The sequence below is a fragment of the Brienomyrus brachyistius genome, chromosome 9 (genome assembly GCF_023856365.1).
Source record: "Brienomyrus brachyistius isolate T26 chromosome 9, BBRACH_0.4, whole genome shotgun sequence".
Lineage (NCBI taxonomy): Eukaryota > Metazoa > Chordata > Actinopteri > Osteoglossiformes > Mormyridae > Brienomyrus > Brienomyrus brachyistius.
The window spans coordinates 5,427,919-5,449,649 of NC_064541.1; the positions used below are offsets into that span (position 1 = coordinate 5,427,919).

Consider the following 21,731-nt stretch of genomic DNA (forward strand, 5'->3'; position numbering starts at 1 on the left):
CAGAATGCGACCACACCTATGTGCAAATGAACCTAGGTTAAAATTCCCTTTGGCCAATGCATACTTCATTGACATACATTTAGTCATGAAGGCTGCAGCGCACACGGTGCGAGTACAGCCCAGAACTTCTTGTGCATGGGTGCATGTTGACTGCCGATGTGAAAGGTGATTGACCGGGTGTTTCCAATAAGTGGGCGGCAGAAGAGTAGGTAGCCACATGCACAATTGAACATCGATGGAGCAGAGGGACGCACACACTGCTGCAAAAATTTGTTGAAGAAAGAAAAAAAAAAAATCTCCAAATCCCAGGGCAAAGAATATAATTTCTACAGGCGAAGACATATGTTTGACATGTCCTGGAGTGCAAGAACACTGCATATATAATGCACTTCAGTGTTTTTGAGTATTTGTAGACAACATTTAAGTTTTGGTTCATTTTGTCACATTACAGTTCAACTGTAAGAAGGTTTACCCATTTCACTACAGAACTTGTACTCATGTTTGCTGCAATATATCTGCCCCATACTGGTCTGGTGGAATATCAGTGCTGTACGGATGCGCGGACCGTGATGTGTGTGTCCATGGTCAAATATAGTATGTGCACAAGAGTCTGGGTGCACAATCGTAAAGACATGTGGAAAAATGAAGTATGAACAAGACTAATTTTACACGGACTATCAAGTGAACTTGCACGGAGTTACATCCTTACTTATATACTTCATCTTGTACCAGAATAGTTAGGTTGTTAAAGGCTGTTAGACACAGTGGCATTAAAGATATTTTAGATTCCCAAACATTTCGGTACTGGTCTAAAAATGGAAGGCGTCAAATCACAGCTGCTGTGGACAATACAAATAGTAAGCGAAAGACTGGGAACAGCAGGGAGGTTTTCTTATTAAACCCCAGCATGGCACCAGGCACACGCACTGCCACGTTTTATGTGAATAAAGTCAGCTCTAGCAATCTAATTTAAGAACAGTGAAAGCGCAATAAAAAAAAACTTTTGTTGACAGACACAAGGCTGCACTTCTGTTCCACACAGGAAGGTGGCAGTGAAAAGCAGACGTAGCATCCCCAGGCGCATATAGAGACGACCAGCAGGTGACCCAGCATCAGCACACTGTAGGTCATAGCAACAGCACTAGAGGCACCCCAAGCCTAAAGCCCAGGTTAGTATGGACTCACCTCCGCCACCAGCACTGCGGCTCCACGACTTCCTCAGAACGGCCGACGGTGGCGATGAAGGCGAAGGGCCAGGCCAACAGCATCATGAAGGCGGCGAAGAAGAGGCGCACAGGAAATAACGTCAACGTCATGACGGCGATCTGCAAAGAAGCAACAGGGAAAGATACCGTTACTGCTCTGAGGGGAATGCCGGAAAGGGTCAATCACAAGACCAACAGATGCAGAATACGTTAACTTTAGTGTTATGTGCAGGACGTGATTGTTTTTCACTTGACAGGATTATGGTGCTTAAAGTGTTGATAAAGGCAAAGTAATTTGAAGTTCTTCTGATGATTCAAATCAAAGCTAGTCAAAAAACGTGACTTCAGATTGCGTACAAGATATTGATATCCCTTCTAAAGGCCTATCTACCTGACAGAACTGGATTTCGGAGATAATGAAATAAAATATACTGCTCTAAAACCAGAGCTGGAACATACTGTTGTAAGAATTTTGATTTAACATTCATATTTTTGGATGTCCCGTCACATGTCCATGCATCTCTCCACCAGTTTCCTCTCTGGCTTAGAGAATGGTTTAAACAAGATCAGACAAATAAGTAAGCCAGACATGAGACAATTTTGGATGACACTGATGTGAGAAGTAGTTCAGTAGATTCTGCCCATTACAATTAACTGCCAAAAACTGTATCTGCGAAACCTGACACACATTAATTATTGACCAGGTTTATGCATAAACCATAACCCCTACATCTCCTATCAAAGATGTTGATTGAACTGTAAATTTTAAAACCAAAACCTGGGGGGGGGGGCAATTACTGACACACTGACAAGTGCGCCAGCAGCTAACAAGGAAATACAATAGGTCACAGTGAAATGACTTTCAATGAGGCACCATTATGGAATGCCATCTTTCTCACAAGTTAGTCAGTCAAATTTGGGCCCTGCTACACCTGCCCTAGTCAGCCGGAAATGAAGCGATTGTGAAGTGAAACTACATACGAGCAGCAGTTCAACTATACAGTGGAAAGCCACACAAACACACAGAAAGGGCTCATGAACAGTGCGTAGAAATCACATCCTCAGCTGGAACCTTTACTGTGGAGTTCCAACCTGTCTCTGCAAGCAACATCGGTACAAACGCTATTCGTCTAGGGCTCAACATGGGTTCCCACGACGCAAACCTAAAAATCACCACGCAGTGCCAAGCTTTGGTTGGAGTGGTATAAAGCTCGCCACCACTGAATTTTGGAGCAGTGAAAACACACGCAGGGATGACTCTTGCTTTGCAAAATGGTAATCTGACAAGCAAGTCTGGGTTTGGCTGATGCCTGGAGAATGTTACCTTCCTCTATTCATAATACAGTTTATAACTTTGGAGGAAGAGTAGGAGCGATCTAGGGTTGTTTGTGGTTCGTGCTGCAGCACTTAAGGGAACCTGTAACGCCACAGCACAGAATGACATTCTTGACAAATCTGAGCTTCCTAGTTTATGGTATCAGTGTGGGTAAGGGCCTTTCCTGTTTCAGCATAATGCTCCAGCACAAAAGGCGAAGTTTGTTCAAAAGTGGTTTACTAAGACGTTGATGGAAGAAATTGACTTGCCTGTAGGGAGCCCTGACTTCAAGTCAACTGAACACATGTGGGATGAACTGCAAAGCTGACAGCAGGCCAGGCCTAAACGACCAAGTATCCAACCTCAATAATGGCCAAACGGCAGCAAATTCCAACACCAACGATTCAACATCTAGTAGAAAGCCATCCCATAATAGCAGAGGCTGTTATAGCAGCAAAAGACCAAATTCATATTTATAATAGAGCTGCCATGACTACTTGATTAAACTCAATAAAAAAAAAAAAAAAAGAACATCGATTAAAATGGCTTTGGTTACTTCGCAATATGGTGGAAGTAAGACAGTACATAACAAATGAGGATCCAGATAAAGAGCTAAAGCCTCAGTTGTGTGGAAGCACTTTACATTAAAAGTGAATGAAAATGCAGTCAGTACAGCAAAGCAGAACTTAAATATCACAACAGCACCACTGCAATGCAACTACATCTTAGAAAGCATTCAGGTTTGACAAGCTCACCACAGGTTAGCTGCACACAAATACTGATTAGCCCCTTGAACTAGTCTAGTCTGTCTTTGTTGTCACTTTCACTTATGTTATTTAACATAATTTAACTTACTTCCTATGATTCATATGTCACAAAATAAAACGCTTCTAAAATGGCAGTCATCTACGTAATACGGTGCATGACCTTTTTCTGTGAACATACTGCGCGAATGATATTGGAGACTAGACATTGTAAAATAAAGTTGTGATATTGTGATATAATTTTCAACCCTTCACAAAAACCCATAGCCAAGTAGAAATTAAGTATAGTCTATCAAATAAGTTGGTGCTGCTGCAAGTTGTGAGGACACATCACTTGCTTTTACTTAATATCATCTCTATGGAATCCAAAACATTTCAGTTTTATCCTCAGTCATTTTCGTTACATTTGTCACAAATATGCTACACTATGAGTGAGTCAAACAGCAAGGACAAGAATATTTATGACTGGCTGAGAGCACGTGTTCAGAGATCATGCAAAGCCAGCAGCGGGAAATGAAACTTTTTTTTTAAAACACATACTAAATATTGAAATGGAACCATCATAAAGCTTGCCCAATTTCAGTTTCCTTCAACAGTAAAGATGTAGTGCAACTTGCTGGTGGTCTTAACCCAGCTCAACCAAGTGGTCTTTGCAATGCAATAATTGCATAGGAATAACATGCAGTGTTGATATTAACATTGCGAACCGTGCAAGACTAGCACTGACGATGGCACTGTGGGTAGTGCTGTTGCCGCACACGACCACTTTGTGTGTGTAGAGTTTGCACGTTCTCCCCAAGTGTGGGGGTTCTTCCAGTTTCCTCCCACTGTCCAAAAAATGGAACTTAAGTAAACTGGAAACACTTAAATAGACTATGTGCGACTATGTGTGTCCTGCATTGGGCTGGTCCTCTGTTGGTTCCTGTTTCATGATCCATCTACATCCACATGTGCGATATGACCACAATCTCATATCCCGACAGGACAAATACATCACGACTGCACCTTATATTTGCGGATTTTTTTTCTATGTAACAGCTGCTGTACAAATTCGACAAAAATACGCAAGTAAAAAGGAGCAAAGTCACAAATGTTGTGTGATCCACAAATGCGCAAAACCCTTTTCACATGTACAAATCGCTCCATATTTTTGAGGATATGATTTTACACAGCACAAATAAAAATACACATTTGTGGATAGTATATGTGGTTTGTCCAGTTAAGTGTGCTTTAAGCATTAAACTATGGGGGACAATGAACACCATGTACCTTTTATATTGTGTTTTTATGCATCTTTATTAATGCTTGCACTGTGTCCATTCATCGTCACTTACTGTAAACAAGACAGGTGGGCAATTGAACATGCAGTGCACATGCAAACATTGAAACATTTCTTAAAATTTGACTGTAAAGAAATCTGGAAAACCGAGAGGTGTTGCTTGCTTTTGTTGAAAGATATTACAGCTGGAAAACTGAATATGAAGCTATCATGGTGTCGTGGTTAAGGTTTAAACCTGGACCCATTTTCGGGTATATCTCCGTGGTATTCTCTCTTGATGGTGTATGTGGGGATGAAGATCTGTTCTGAAATATTCTGAATATTCAATGGCATGATCAATAAATGTTGCTGTAAACAAAGTATTTTGCAAATGATAAAGCATAATATGAAACAATAGATGTTTTTATTTTATCATCCGATATATATCGTCATATCACATAGCCCTAGACACAGACACACACATATTACCCTCCGTTCCCCATAGGCAAAGCTTTGACGCATTCCCCAAAAACACATAAAGCTCCTGTAACATGCTATGCAATCGTACACAAACATCGCAGTGGGGCACTGACACACAAATATAAATCTCCAGCACACATTGTTACGTAATAGCAGCACTGAGAGTCCGAGTCCTTGGCTGATTGCTTCTACTCAACTCTTGAGTTCTATAAGTGGCATGCAGGAAGGGATTTTGTTGCTTTAAATATTTGAGTTCAATGACCCAAGAGGAGACATCCAGCCTGAAACAGATGCACTGTATGAAGTGGAAGGATTCACACTTTCCACAAGCGTACGGACTGAACAGCCATACTGGTTACAGGACCTGCTCGGTGGACACACAGGTATAAAACACCAAAAAAAAAAAAACATGCGTTAGTAGTGGGAAAAGACATGCACTTTGAACATTAACTACCTTCCAAGAAAGCTCATATCAGGACATTTTGGAGAACTGCACATTTTTCTAAAGTTAAAAATCCAACTGCCAATTTAACGCCTGACATACAACCTAAAAAGGTAACCTACTGCTAAACTAGAAGATACGGATTTCAGTTCATTCATCGTTTGTTTATTGCAAAAAAATGCAAAAGATCACCTCTTCAATGAAACACCATAAACTTCCCAAATTAGGGTAAACAGGTGGTGCTACAAAGTCCAAAACTCAACTGAAATTACTCCTAAGCCAAAGCCAAGAGACCCAATATATCAGTTAACATATTGATATTGGTCAATGTGTTAAAAAATCAAGATAGGAGAAAAAAAATCCGCATTGTGGCACCAACGGCTAAAAATGAAAAATAAGCAAATACTGAATTACAAAAAAAGAGGAAAAACATGAAGTGACAAAAATGAGTTAAAGCAGTAAACTCCAAATGGGTGACAACAGAGATCAAAGTAAAACCATAACACCCAGAAGATATTCCCCATAAATAGGCAAACATTCAAATTAAAACAGGACTTTTTTTCCAGTGAAATTCTTAGTAAATCTGTTGCCTACAATTGTGGATGTGATTAACGTATGCCCTTTGAGTTGATCATTTCAACAATGCCTGAGAGAAATCTGTCTGGGATCTCCTTGCTAACACAGAGACTAAAGCACTCTCGACAAGACACACCGTCTACTGTCATACGAAGCAAAAAGCTCATCTTTCCACAAAAGCGTGAACGCAACAGTGACGTCTCAGTCAACAAAGGGCATTCTCATCATGCCTTTAAGCTCTAGCAATAGGACAATAGATCAGGAAACCTGAGGCATGTGTTTGACGTAATGTCAAACCTCAACGATCATGTTGCACACCTACACATTTTTTTTTATTACCCATTGTTACAAAAGGGTGAGGCCTTTGTGAACAACACATAGCCAGCCTGACGACTTGCCTCTCCCTCGAATATTTTAAAAACAAATTTTATTGATTTTCTGAATTTGTTGCGGTAAAATGCATATGCTGCAACTAGCCTGATATATTTTGAACTGGCTTCATTCACACAAGTGTACACGACAAAAACACAAATAAGGGACAGTAAGATTTACAGATTCACATCAGTGATTCACCCGCAGTTCACAGTGCTATTGCCCAAGTTTTTTTATACTAGATACAATGTGGTGTGAACTTGGGATACATCATTTCTAATATTACTGCAATGGTAAAAAACTATTTATTAATTTGTAATTGGTAGATGCCATATGCTTACAAACGTAACGAATAATTTTTGACCAATAATTTTATATAGAATGACTCCCTCTGTCTAAACAGTCCCTCTATCCATACCATAATGAACTGCATAGCATCACATTCTTCTGCATCACATTGTATAGTTATTTCATAAGTATCATTGATGTGTACACACACACATATATATCACACACACACACACACACACACAGTATTTTTCCATCAGAGGTTTTTTGAGAGTTTTTATGGGGTTTTAATTGGGATGTGTCACTAACCAATTCACAATCCTTATTAATGGTTACACTGAACCATAATGCTATAAGTCCAAAACACATTTCACGGGACATAATGCCAAGAAGTGATTAATCATATACAAGCACAATGACTTGCGCAATTCCTTAACTTTTAAAAGATTTTTTTTTTTGCTTTGTGTATAAATGCATCAGCAAATATCTTTATGATGAGCTGCAGACATGGGATCCAAAGTAGGAGTGAGTCGGCAGTACAAAACAGCATTCATCCTCACATTTAATACAGTGCTAACGTTTGCTGGGAAGGAACAAAGAAAAACACTGGTTAAAATGGCTAGTTCCCATTTTAAAATGTCACACATATATTCACTAATCACTGACACAAAAATACCGACTGTCCCAAAAGTTGCAAATCTTAAAAATAATATGTTATAAACCAAACTTACTAGTAAAATGCAAGTATATATCACGTGCATTTATGGTCCTATTATGTCTATTGAGTGTTATGATTCACAAAGGCTTGGCAACAACCTGCCAAACCTAACGTCCATGAAATTCTTTAATAAAAAAAAAAACTTAAGGCCTCAACTGCGTGAGCAGCATTCCTGAGATCGAAAGCCACACAACTAGAGTCATCAGTCATTTTCAGCCTTTTGCGAGTGCATTACGCCCTCATGGCAAACTGACAATGCCAGAAAGGTTCGCAAGTACAGTTTCACTGCCCCAAAAGGGAGCTCACGTGACTTCCATAGGGACTGACGCAGAACCAATGAAAAGGACCGACACCTTGGCAGAGGAGGAGGGACGCTGGAGGGAACATCTAATTACAGAGCAAGAATGATCCTGAATTACACCTTAAAGCCCAACACAGAAATAAATCTGCAGGCTGAATTCATGTCCAAAGGCTGATATCGTTCACTCCATTTCAAACTATTTACATTTCCAAAAGCTTAAATGGTAGTAATTTCAATTTCTTTCAGTTTAAACTTAGCCTCAGCGGTAATATTACTACTTGTTTGTCATACAGTAAATGATCATGTTTTATAAAGCTTGCAGATTCTTTTTTCCTTCCCAATGGCACCATTGACAAACTAATCAACTAACAGCACATCTTTTAATTTCCCCTCAAAGCATCAATGGGTGGGGGGGGGGAGGGGTAAACTAAGAACCAAGGGGTATCCCCCTCACTTTAAAAATACTGCATCAGTGCCTAAAATTCATTCTTGGAAACAGGGGGAATCCTACATATGTCACAGTCAAAAATTAGTTATTCTGACTTACATATGTGCTTAGATCAAATACAAGCCTGTTCTCTTGTTCAGGACTTTCCTTACCATTTCTCCCAATAAGCATCATTGAATCTCATTGAATTTCAAATTCAAATTTTATGTACCCCAGTCAAGAAAGTACCAAAAAGTACAGAACTTCAAGTTGTTGGTTTTCCACTGGCATAAAAACTGGTACTGGCGCTAAAAGACATTATAACGTGAGGTGGAGTATTTTGTGCTAAATTTTAAAAATGACTGTAGTATATAATAGGGCTCGATGACGTGCAACATTAATACCAACATCAGATATTATGCATATGCAATTCTTACACCGCTCGTCAGCTAAATTAGATCAGGCTTTTTCATACCTTCAGTTCTGTATGAACATAATGCAGGGGGGGTTTAAGTTTCACTAAAAGTTTTACTCTGTCATAGAAAAGAAAAGGAAAAAAAAAAAACTTGCTAAGCTTTGCAGTTTTAATGATTATTCCTTTTCAAGATTGTCCAGTACATTTTAAAAAATCACTTTAAAAAGTACCCCGACTGCTTCTGCATGAGCGTCGCATGCATTCTACAAGACATTTTCATGTTTGCCGTTTAATTCACTCCTAGATGGGTTTGAGAAACAAAGCTCTACCTTTTATGGAAAGTATGACATCTGATTTTATTGCAATTGATTTTGGCATCTGTCATGCCCTGCTCGTCGGCTCCTCATGTGTGCCACGCCCCCCTGCTTGCCAACGTGTGTTTCCCTGATTGTTTCCACCTATGTCCGATTACTGTGATCAGTCCTGTGTATTTAAGTCTGAGTCTTGCCTGTGATCGTTGTCCGTCATTACGTGATCTGTGCACATGGTGTTGGTTGTCCCTCGCCTCCCGTGTCTCCTTCTCCCGAATAAACCCCGATTACCCCGATCCTGCTCGTCAGCCTGGTTTTCTGAACCACCGCCCGCACGATCGCCTGTCCACCCGAACCGCCCCGTGACAGGCAGCAATATTTATACTTTTTGTTTATTTGTAGTTTTTAAATTAAATTCTCATCTTATTTTGTTTCCGTCAGTTTATGGAAATGTTTTCATTAACGATAACCATGCCTTGCGTACTCCAAGGACGCAGTGCACGGAACCTTAGTTTTAGCAAAATTCTTATTTAATGCATACCACAATTCATAAACATTATCTTAAAAGCACCTTTGCTCTACAGCACTACCCCCACGCCTGACCTCAAAAGTACGTGGTTGCCTGGCGCGTTGACACTACAAGTATGAACACTCAGGATCGCAGCTTGGCAATAGGGCACATTCACTTCCAGGTGAAGTATGCGCTAGCCTTTACTGTCCTTAATCTCCGTACCCCATTCTCAACCCTTGCCTGTCCTCCTCCTCTTTCCACTTGATAACTGCTTGGTTAAACTTCTCTAAGCTTTTAATGAGCTAGTTCAGCTTCCGCTGGCCCCATTCGTCATCTCCTCAAGCCAACACAACTTCAACTGCATAGGTCATAACAGATACTTTGCCTCTCAATGTATTTTCAACACGGCTGCATACGAAACACAATCTGAGTGCTGGATTGATGCTGACGTTTTGGGATGCAACTGGCAAATCACGCATCGTCATACACACTGCTAAGTAACCAGCTCACTTTCTTATTTATTTCTACCCAAAGGTTCTTTTTAAGTCAGTTGCCCTGAATTGTCTTTCCATTCCAAAGCCTTAGCTTTAACAATGAGAATCCTGCACACGGGCATTATTTGGTCTTCTGGGATCAGGTGCCCTTTTCATCGAGTGTTCAACTTCAGATGATGTAGATCTGCGCTTTAGTCAGCGGACTATGTTTCTCTGCTCTTTCAGCTGAACTTAATTGAAATTTGCATGAGAAAAGCTGCCTAATTCCACCTGGCAGCAGGATGCTAGCAAGACATGAGCGCAAATGTTGACTCTCATGCACCAATCTGACCATTTAGCTACCAAGATTGTATTGCAGGAATACTACAAGTAAAACTTATGTTACTAGTTTCATGAGGAAGCACAGCTTGCAGTACTGACAAGATCTCAGCTGTGCACATTTGCTTATGAATCCATATCTAGATAAGGGTATAAATTAGATTACGTGTTTATAGGAATCTCCAGAATTATAAATTCTGGGATTGCAGGAATGATTAATGATCCACATGGAATTTCAGACCCCATACTCCTAGGGGTCATAAGTAACATCCTCCCTTTTCAGCATTCATTCAATATGGAAATGTCTGAAGGTGATAATACCAACTTTTTGAGCAACATTGCTGACCAGTGTTGATCTGGCACCATCCCATTGTTAATGGCCCTCAAATTTTTGTGTGAAAAACTTTAAAAAAATCAGTAGATGGCAACTTTTCACGATCATCCAGATCCACCAGTTGCCCTTTGTCTCACCTGGTTGTCGTCTGGCAACAGTTTCATTTGTTGCCCTGTGAATCATTACCTTTATTACCTGCCACTGTCATCATTACTGAATTACTAGAAAACTCCAAAATTTCAAATACACTAAAGCAAAAAAAAACCACTAAACCAGAAACAACACACACATACCCACCAGGATTTTTACAGCGTATGCAACAGATAACTCACAGTTGTCTTTTCGGAGCTTTAGAAATGCAAAATCCAACTGGCAGTCCTGGCCTGGTGAAATGTTTACCAATCACACAAAGTGAAATCCATCACACAGGTCAGGGTTATCTCGGTAGATTAGTATGGGTAAAACTATCCACAAATCAAACAGGCTGAGAACAATCAAAGATTCTTATTGATGGCCTAACCGGCCAACCTTCTTAGATTTATGGTGAGCACAGGCACACAGCAGTGAGGTATGGATGACATTCCAGGGCACACACCCCCTATGGGCAATTTAGTCACTGTTCACTACACATGCACAGCAGTGAGATGAAGCAGCACCCCACCAAGGCTGCCTCTACTCATCCTGTGATAGGCTTCACTGCACACCTCACTGGATCAGAGGGTCCCAATCGAGGGGCAGACCAACACCAGTCTCACACAAGATTTAATGGCAAGAGGTACCCATTACAAAGACCTAATTGCCAGAGTCTTGGCAGAAGTGTCCATGAATGCTTTGCCAAGCCAAACAAGATCCTGTTTGGGGAGACTGGCTGCCGTGGGTCACCTTCTTCCGAGAACTGGAATTTGGCAGAAAAGAGCCAGACACCTGGCTTTGGCTTGCTGACAGGCGTCACTGAGCTTCCTTGTGTGTTTTATACTTTGCTCATACCTTTCTGCCACTTTTGCATTCCTCTGCAGCAACTGAGCATGACAGGGAGGTAGAGGAGGAGCAAAACATGCAATCAGACAGAAGCTGCTCATATGGAAATTTGTACCACATCGTTTCAATAATTTCTCAGCCAGTAAAAAAAAAAAAAAAAAAAAAATTATATATATATATATATATATATATATATATATATATATATATATATATATATATATATATATATATATATATATATATATATATATATATATATATAAAAACTTTACCTCACACACACATACTCCCATTTTACAAGGATGCTTCTACTGAGTTTCACATGAATGCCACTGTTTCCTACTCCAGTCTTCGGGGTCCCACAGACAGTCCATGTTTTTGCTCCCTGCAACTAGCTTACCGGAAGCTGAGAGAACAAAAACATGGACTGACTGTGGGTCCCTGGGGACCAGACTGGGTAACAATGCTTTAGAGTCAGATTTTCGCTTGGGGAGACACTATCCTGCAAAGAGTTATTTCAGTATATTACTGCTGGACAGCTGGGACTGGGAATCTGCCACTGACCTTTCGGGCCAACAGTTCTGTAGTTTAACGTCACCCTGTTCTAACTTAACATCTCTCCCACACACACAGCTTTAAAAATACTATGCGAGAGTGAAAACTACACGTTCACCACTTATTCTGCCTAATACAAAGAGTTCATATACACTTTCTAAAATTCCATACTTTTCCAGTCTGTGGGATGGAGGTTAGGGTTCAATATGTTTACCCTGTCCACGTTCTTGTGCTGACAACCAACTCACTTTAGTGATTTCAAAAACATTAAGTAAATTCAAATGTGTTAACATTACATAGTAGCACAATCCGTTGCATTAGTCTGCAAATGCCAAAACATTTGTATACTTATCCTTTTTTGAGGAATGAGTCTCAGTTCTTATATTCACGTCAATAACTTGTACTATTTCCCTTCCTTATCATATAACCTCACACCGACCGTATGACCCATATCTATTTAATTGCTACTTGTGTAACAGTTAACTAGTATTTATCTTCCCAACATGCTTATCAAGAAGTACGCAGAAGTAAACAACTTGGCACAAAGCAGTAGCCAATATCAGTGAAGTGATAACCAAATTAAACAGAGCAACCCGCAAATGGTGGGGTGAAAATTGCCACAAAGTGACACAAGTAATGGACATCAAAATGGTAATGCAAAGCTTGTTTTTGTGTGTGTGTGTGTGGGGGGGGAGCTGGGGATACAAAACAAATCAGAAAGACACAACTAAGCCCAGTTACGAGGTAAATGCCGGTGAGTGAGGTGATCCAGGGTGTATCAGAAAAAGAGAGGGTGTTTATAAATCCTAAACAGAAGGCCAAGAGGGAGTTGTCTGTTCTCATTAAAGCACGAAGCGTCCCACTCTGGAAAGAGAGGAACAGCCAACACAGGCAGTAGAGAGTAGAGAGAGAGATTCACAAGCAGACTGGTGTTGAAAACACCAAGAGAATGAAGGCTGATATACAGCCAAAGGAAGGCCTGAAAGGAGAGGCACAGTCCCTCTGCTACAGGGGCAAAGGAAAACAGATAGACACTCTAACAGAACACTGGTGCCAGGAGAGGATATCCAAGGACCAATCCAGAATGGGAGGATGCTAAAGGATGTCACAGCTCCACCAAATCCCAGAAGTGGCTCGTGCTGGAACCATTCCCAAAGACTCATTTATTCTTTTTATTTATTTATTTATTTTTTTTTTTGAAGGGGGGGGGGCGGCTGGGGGCTTAACCCACTACAGCTTAAAAATCAAAAGCTGGCAGTCAGATTATGGAGGTGTCTCTCTGCAGGTTAAGACTATTGCCGATTCGAATCCTATAGCTGACAGACAATTCATCGTTGAGCCCTTGAAGAATCCCAGCTGCTCCAGCGACAGGCTGACCCTGCTCATTTTGACAGAATCCTCTGCTAAATTAATGTCAAATATTCCTTTTATGTATTTTTTAACTACTTTGTAGAGGAACAAAGAAAAATACACATTATTTTATGCATTTATGCGAATTCTGAATACAATTTATTATTTCTGCCATCATGCAGCAGATGAACAAGATAGCACTGATTTAATTATGCATGTATGTATTAAGATGCAGCTGTTTGCAGAGCTTTCATAAATATTTACATATTAAGCAATAATGAAAAAAACAGATTTTGGTGTCAGTGAACTCACTGTCTGATAGCATACAGCAACCATTTCACATTTGTTTACCAATGACAGTGTTTACAGCAGTAGTTACTGGCCTGTCACACAAAGACCTAAGATGAAATATTTCCTTTCCAGGAAGACTCCCCGATAAAACCTTCAGACCTCTTTCTAACACTTTTTGAATAAACCCAAAGGCAGTTTCCCACCACAAGAACACTTTTCTAGAACCAGGACTTTTCAGGAAGCAAGAACTTATGTCACCTTATGTCACCCCCGCTACAGCACATATCGCACTGAAGTATACCAAACTACAGAATACCAAACAGTATTATGTGGTGTGGCCTGCTACAGGGCATCACACTGAAGTATACCAAACCGTAGTATACTAGAATAGTAATATGTCATGTGCTCCGTTACAGCACATATCGCACTGAAGTATAACAAATCATAGTACATCAAAACAGTATTATGTGGAGTGCTCCGCTAACCAAATGTAATAAAAGACTTTACAATACTCACTGAAATTTATACAGATTACTAACTTACTCAATCTGCACATCTAAAGTGCTAAAAACTGCTACCATTTGGAGGGAACCAAGCATCCTGTGGCTCCAAACATAAATGATTAAGCAGCCAGGGATGAAACTGCCATTCTGTCAGTCCAGCGTTGTCAGATGGAGTGTCACTTGACCACTGCTGCCAAGCTAAAGAATTTCCTGCCAAATTTGTTGCTTTTTTAAACCTGTCTGAGAGGGAATTCTAGTTATTATGGGTGTACTATTCTACTCATGTGAACACAACCAACAAATACCTGACATTGTCAGAGTGTATCTTTAAATATTGCATCTGAATGACTTTAAAATTGATGCTCAGGAAAGGTGTGATGAATTCTGGCTTTGATGCACCCGGTAACCAGTCTTAGGCTTATCTTTCTCATGTGTTTGGGACTCCAACACATTCAGGGCCCCGGGGGCCTAGAGGCTATCCCAGAGCCTACAGACACAAGGAAAAACCCAGGATAGGCCGCCAGCCCATTACAGGCCATTCACACGGCATTTCTTCACTTCTGCACACTTATGGTTAATTTAGTAACTCTAGTGAACCTCAGCATGTTGTTGGACTGGGGGGGGGGGGGGGGAAACCAGAGCAACAGGAAGAAACCAACCGGTGACACAGGGAGAGCAAGCAAACTCTGCACACATGGATCCCTGGCAAGGATTTGAACCCTGCTAACCACTGTGCCACTGTGCTGCCAGTCATGCATTTAAACATTTAATTTAAACACCAGGGAAAGGCAATCCTCCAACCACATTTCCCCAGCTTTTCGAAGTCTTAATGCATGGTGCTATCAACAGCAGCTATGCGAGTTGTCCATACTGGGGTGCAGTGCACACAACATTAATACATAGTACTGTACACTTATTTCAAGGAAACAATGATGTGATATGCACAACCATATTATACACCTATTTGCTGGGGCTATGCATAGTTCATTTTCAGTTGGTGATTTTTGCCAACAAGATTTTCAGGTTACAAGCATGATTACACTAATAAAAAAAAAACTAGTTCTACAGCTTAATTTCAAAAAGCACGTTAAACCAAATGACTTAAGGAAATATGCAAGCATTTTCTAAAACCTAAAGACCTCTGTTTAATTTGTATCACCTGAAACTGGTTCAAAATGTTTATTGAATTGTCAAAATACATACTATACTTTGTGCCTCGGTTAGCGGTATGTAAATCAATGATGTCACTTCCATGTAATAAATGCGAAAATTCAGGGCACCACACTAACTTTTTTCACTAGTAGCACTAGTGGTCTTTACGGAAATTTTAGGAGCACCAGTGCAAAATTTAGGTGCACCACTTAAACAGACATGCAGTGCAACACATTCATATTTTTCCCATTTTAAATGTATTAATGATAAATGCTTTAGTAATAAGCAATTTACAGAAGTAACAATGTGACATTTTTAAAAGGAAAAGTTACAGAGTGAAGTAGTACCTTAAGAGAAAAAAACATTAATTTAATGGTGCTTATTTTTAAAACAAACACCACAGTTCCTTCCATTGTCACCAAAAGGCCAAGCGAAAGCAAGCGTATTTATAGACCAGACACGTAGATGACATTCTGCATCAAAATAGGCAATATTCAATGTTTGATATCGTCTAGATATTACATATAGATATACAGTATTTCAACCATCTTAAAATGCAACAATATTCTGATGTTTTGAAATCCTCCAAGATGCAGTTTCACTGACAGACCGCAGCATGCTGTGGTGCCATCAGACCAGCCAAGCCTACATAGTAGTTCTACTATAAAATTTTGGGTCTGTAAATGAGAAAATTTCAAGTACAAATGTGCAAGCAGAATTTTCATGTATTATCCCAGACAAAATTGATGAAACACATGCATGCAAGAACTGATAACAGGAACCATAATTCAAATGTCGTACTGAATTCCCGGTTCTTCAAATCTAAGAACTGTTTCTAACAGGGCAGTCACTATAACAATAATTCAGTAATCTACTGATTAATCTGAAGATTCATTGAGCAACCATGTACAATATACTGCACATTACAATTGGCGCAGTCATGCACACGGTCAATTTAGGCAATCCTCTTACGCTGCATGTTTTTGTATAGTGGAAGGAAACTGGAGGATCCGGCAATAATTACGCACACACAAGGTGAATGTGCAAACTTCCCAAACCCAAAACGGTAGAGTGTGGCACCGGCGCTACTTACTGAGCTACTGGGCTTGTATGACATGCAAAATTAATATCCATCCATCCATTTTCCAAACCGCTTATCCTATTGGGTCGCGGGGGGTCCGGAGCCTATCCCGGAAGCAATGGGCACGAGGCTGGGAACAACCCAGGATGGGGGGCCAGCCCATCGCAGGGCACACTCACACACCATTCACTCTTACATGCATTCCTACGGGCAATTTAGCAAGTCCAATTAGCCTCAGCATGTTTTTGGACTGTGGGGGGAAACTGGAGTACCCGGAGGAAACCCCACGACGACATGGGGAGAACATGCAAACTCCACACACATGTGACCCAGGCGGAGATTTGAACCCAGGTCCCAGAGGTGTGAGGCAACAGTGCTAACCACTGCACCACCATGCCGCCCCGCAAAATTAATATCAAAATTAATATCAACATGACATTTCCTGCACATGCAATTGTCACACCGCAAGAACTGCAATGGTCTAGTGAGTTCAAACCATCAATAGGTTGCTCTAAAATATTTTCAGAGAAAACAAAACGTAGCAAGCTTAATGGCAGGTCCTTTGCAACATTATCTAATAGATTTTACTGAATCACTTATCTAAATCAGTCTAAAGTTTACCACTGCTGCTTTTGCATGTCTGCATGTGCCCTTCTATAATCACACCCATTCATGTCCTTGCTGTTGGACTCTCACAGATCTTGTGGCACGTTCTTTTGAGAAATTTAACAAAAATAAGTGAAATGGAGGAGAGAACAAGAACTGGTCATGAAAAACACAATCATCTTCCGCCGTATGGAAATATATTGTAATAGTCAGCACTGTTTTGCATCTGCAGGCACAACTCTCCAACTTATTTGATAGAACTTATCTACCAACAAAATCTATTTGCCTATATAGTTTATTTTCAACTCCTAAATATTGCAATGTGAAGTCTTTCCAGTATAGTTCAGCCCTAACACACATTTACAAAAAACAAATTCAATTTAGTCATAAGTACCATATTATGTAAACTGATGTAACCAAATGACGGGGCTAACCTTAATTTAAGCTAGGGATGGGAGGGATATCAAGATCTTAAAACATACCAGGATATATGGATTGAGAAGCTACTGTTTATATGAAGATAAATTAAGTTTTAAAGTTTTTAAATAAAGTTGTGTTTTAATGCTGCAAAAGTTATTCTTTTCTCCCTCACTGTCTGCTGCAGGCTCCACAACTCTGCTCTGCTTTCAACCTCACCCCCACTCCCATGCACGCGTGCTGTGATGGGTCTAACCACAGAGCACATGCAGTTTATGAAACTAGTATAAACTTAACAGTGCGGTAGATATATGAACATGAACAGAGATACTGGTTGAGGTGTTAAAAAAGGCAGCTTTTAAAGGGTTGGATTGATTGTGGCATGTGTGTAGCTGCATCTGTGTATGAAATGAAGACCTGTAATTAGTGACTATTTAAGTAGCCCGCTCATGCTCTTTTTAAAGTTCCAGCGCATGTATTGCAAGTTATCATATCAAATCAATTTTAACTTAGTAAACAGCGGAAGATAGGGAAGTACTTACCAAAATCTTTAGGCCAGGGTGAAATGCTTAGATAAGACCACCTCAGCATGAGCTACCTCACCAGGTAGGCTGGCTTTACAAGCTTCTGTTTGCACGGTTGCAGGCAATATTTTAAGGAAAATCTAAATCCACTTCGTAAAGGTTAGTTACAGTTACAATTTGTCAAAATAATGCCGATCGTGCAAGTGACAGGTCATTATTTGCCTATTCTCTTTTGTAACATTTTTATATTTAAATGTAGCTAACAGCTGCAGAACAGTAAGACTTGCCAGTTCTTGTTTACATCTAAATACTTTGTTTACATTTGCATTGTGTTCTTAGCCTGTAGCCTAATTGTACTGTTATTGAAAGCACTTTCAGATACTGTTGGCCTGTTAGCTAATAAATTAATTTGTCGTGGGCTTTATTTTGTTAGTGTTTTTGTGACATCTTGTATTGTGCTGATTTACAACTGATTTTTTCCCACTTCATAAAAATATATCATATCACCATTTATCCAAATTACATCAAGATATAATTATTCGTAAATATCGTCCAACCGTAGTTTAAGCAGCTATTTTGACATACGAGAATTGTAAAGAGTAAATCAGGCAAAATAAGTTACAGTGGTGACAAAGGCAGACTGGGCTACTTCGAGAGGCTAACCTCGTGAATCTGTCAAACCGGAATGTCTTCTTTTAAGATGTATTTGCATTGTAGTCGTGCTGTGGAGATATTTAAATTCTGCTTTGCAATACTGACAGACGACTCCATTCTCATTGACTTTCAATGTAAAGAGCTTCACACGAAAATGATGATTTCACTCTTTATTTGGACCTTCATCCTCTATGCGTCGTCTTCCGTCCACCATATTGCCAAATTAATAGATGCTTAATAATCATGTAATCGTGACAGCTATATTTTTAATTGGGGACTAGTTTCAGCAATCTGAATCTTCGCTCTCTCCTGGTGCTTCACGAGATATACGACAACGGTTTAAAAATAAATGTCAAGTCGCACCGGAGAGCCTAGTTATAAAACTCAGTCGTACCGTCTACAAAAATAGTGGCAAATGCGACTAAATGGTCGCAGATTGAAGCCCTGCAACTGATAAGCCAAAGGCCTGCTGCAGTTTGAGAATAACGTTAATGTGACAAGCATACCATGACAGGCAAAACTTCGAGTTTCCATCACAGGAATTTGCTTGCATACAACAAGGAAACTAAAAAAAATAAAAAAGTAATTTATTTGGATAAAATTACGTTGTTTGAGACAGACTACAAATATTAGTCACTGCCTAGAGACGTTCTTTACACTCTCAAGCACAATTCCCCATCCGCCCCACTCCTCCTCAAAAAAAAAATCGCCACTTTCAAATAGTCACCAATTTCCATAAACCATTAAAATGAATGACTGGTGTCAAATCTAAAAAACATAACGGAAATTTCAGTAAAAGTCATTCAATCTGTAGATAGTACTCCCTAGACTTAAGCAAATCAGAATCGTAATATAGTACTGGAAGTCAGTGCCAGTTCACAAGCATATCTAAGTGATGTGCTACTGAAATGCCCTCGTTACCCACGCCAAAGAAAAACATACAGGTGGTCCCTCGGTAACTGCGCTGCAAACCGCAACTATGCAAAAGCTGATCCATAGGCAACTGATGTAACCTCGCATTGCGCGCCGTTCTCTCCGGGCGTGCAAAAAAAATGCATGGTTTGGAATGTAACGTTTTCAAAAAAAAAAAAAAAAAAGCTGCCAAATTTCCCTGAGCTAGCCCTACGCTAGCACCTGCGGTTATGATAGTACACCATATTTCCACTTCACGTCATGCATCCCCAGTGGCTTTAATCTGTAGTTTTCAGGACTGCACAGTGATCCAGAAGCCATTCACTGGCCTTGTTGTATTAAAAGCACGTCGTTGCATGCCAAAGGAAGCTCAGTTCCCGGGCACATAGTCTTAAAAAGCATCAGGTACCCAGTCTGATTCGCTAGTTATCAAGCACGCACGCTGCACATCTCGCGTGCAGGGCCTCACGCGGAAGGGCCGGCATTCTCAAAAGGCTAGCGATGACTCCGTCTCGGTAGTTTCAACTGCTTAATTACGCTGCAAAGCAACAGCTGCTATTTCGAGCAGTGTTTTAAAGTCGTGGTCGTCGCGTTTGCTCCGAAGTGTTGTGCAGTGCCCAAGATAGTTCGGAGAAAAGCCGACGCGTGTGAATGAGGGGTAACCCAGCCTTAACTCGTGCCTGACTGGAGTCCACGCTGGTTAATTAGCCCTGATGGTAATGTGCGTACCCATCCTGAGGCTACTTCCCCGCCACCTAGCCGATTTACATGGGAAGGTTGTTTCTCCTTTTCGTCTTTGATAGAAGCTACTTTCCCCTCAAAGCGCGTTGACGAGATGCCCACTTACCCTGGCTTTCTCCAGGGGAGTGAATCGCAAGTCGTGCACAAAGGGGTTCCTGAACGGAGGAGCCAGCTCTTCCTGCCCACGTCCATCCGCCGCCAAGGACCGTGCGTTTTTCCGTAACCTCATGCCGAAGAAGCCCGGGGGACAATACGTATAAAATAAAAACACGTCCCAGCACCTTCGTCTGGCAGCCGAATCTACCGCTGCAAAGTCCGCCTCAAAGGTTTTGTTGGCTTCGGGGTTGGGGCGCCGAGGGATTAGCCGAGGATCGCGTCCGAGTAGCGGACCGGGCTACTTCTCTCTCGATCTCGGCACTCGTCCGCCTCACTGTATCTTTCCACTGTACCGAAGACAAATAGGATTCGCGAGCCTGCCTCGGTGTGAGCATGCGCCCACGGCTCTGACGCTGACATCACGGCGTCCTCGGGATGCCGCGCGCCGTGCGATCCTTGTGCTGGCGGCGCCGCGAGCGTCGCGCTGTCTATGCAGCGGCAACCTTCACCTGCTGGTCACGATAGCAGTGGCGAGCTGCAAAGTTATATATTAAAATGATGTTTTAAACGGTCGTCTTAATATTTCACGAAGGCCCCTGTATTTCCGAAGTGTAATGTTCATCCGTGGCGAAGCTCGTAGTGCTATTTAGAGCTGCGTCGTGTTAACCAATCAAGTTGCGACGTTATCAAAGTTTTCAGCCTTTATTGTTCATCCGAGAAAGGGATATCTTTCTTCCATAATAATATCTCTTTTGCTAAAGTCTTTTGCAATTATGAAACCACGAAAGACTGGTTGCTTATGTAGGTTTGTCGTCTTTCAGCATTCATTTGTTCCGGGTACCGTACACTTTAAAACATCAGAACAGATTTGATTTGATTAGATTCTATTTAATTGTCATTGCGCGAAGTACAAGTACAGTACTCAGACTACGAAATGCAGTTTGGCATCAAATCCGAAAGTGTACAATAGTGCAAAAGCGTAGAAACAGCTGTGCGATATATACACCTGTGAAAAATAAAAGGAAAAATATGCATTCGTATTGGGGTATAAATGTGTAGTTGGAATAAGTTTATACATCAGCTTTCCCGATTAACTTTGCTTTATAACAGCTAATTAACCTCATCTTGCCAAGTGCCTGGAGGTGACAATGTTACGAAAGGCCCTATACACTGTCAAAAAAAAGTGTACTAATTTGTACCTTTGATTGTCACTGGGGTTGTACCCTCAAGGGTCTGCCAATTATACCCTTAGTTGTAGGTAAATGCCCCAATAACTAGCAAAGGTACAAATTTGTACTCATTTTTCTGATAGTGTATGTGTGAACTGAATTAAATGTTA

The 21,731-nt window shown here is 40.7% G+C and overlaps 1 protein-coding gene across 1 annotated transcript in view; it reads right to left on the reverse strand.

Moving 5' to 3' along the window:
• Positions 1-20,780, reverse strand: part of LOC125748692 (lysophosphatidylcholine acyltransferase 1-like) — a 36,932-nt gene extending 16,152 nt beyond the window's left edge. Inside the window, exons 1-2 of the mRNA XM_049025168.1 lie at positions 20,403-20,780; positions 1,186-1,325 (exon numbers count right to left, since the gene is read on the reverse strand). Coding sequence (XP_048881125.1) covers positions 1,186-1,325; positions 20,403-20,525 — 263 coding nt within the window. The 5' untranslated portion in view covers positions 20,526-20,780. The remainder of the gene's footprint in view (positions 1-1,185; positions 1,326-20,402) is intronic.
• Between the last annotated feature and the right edge of the window lie 951 nt (positions 20,781-21,731).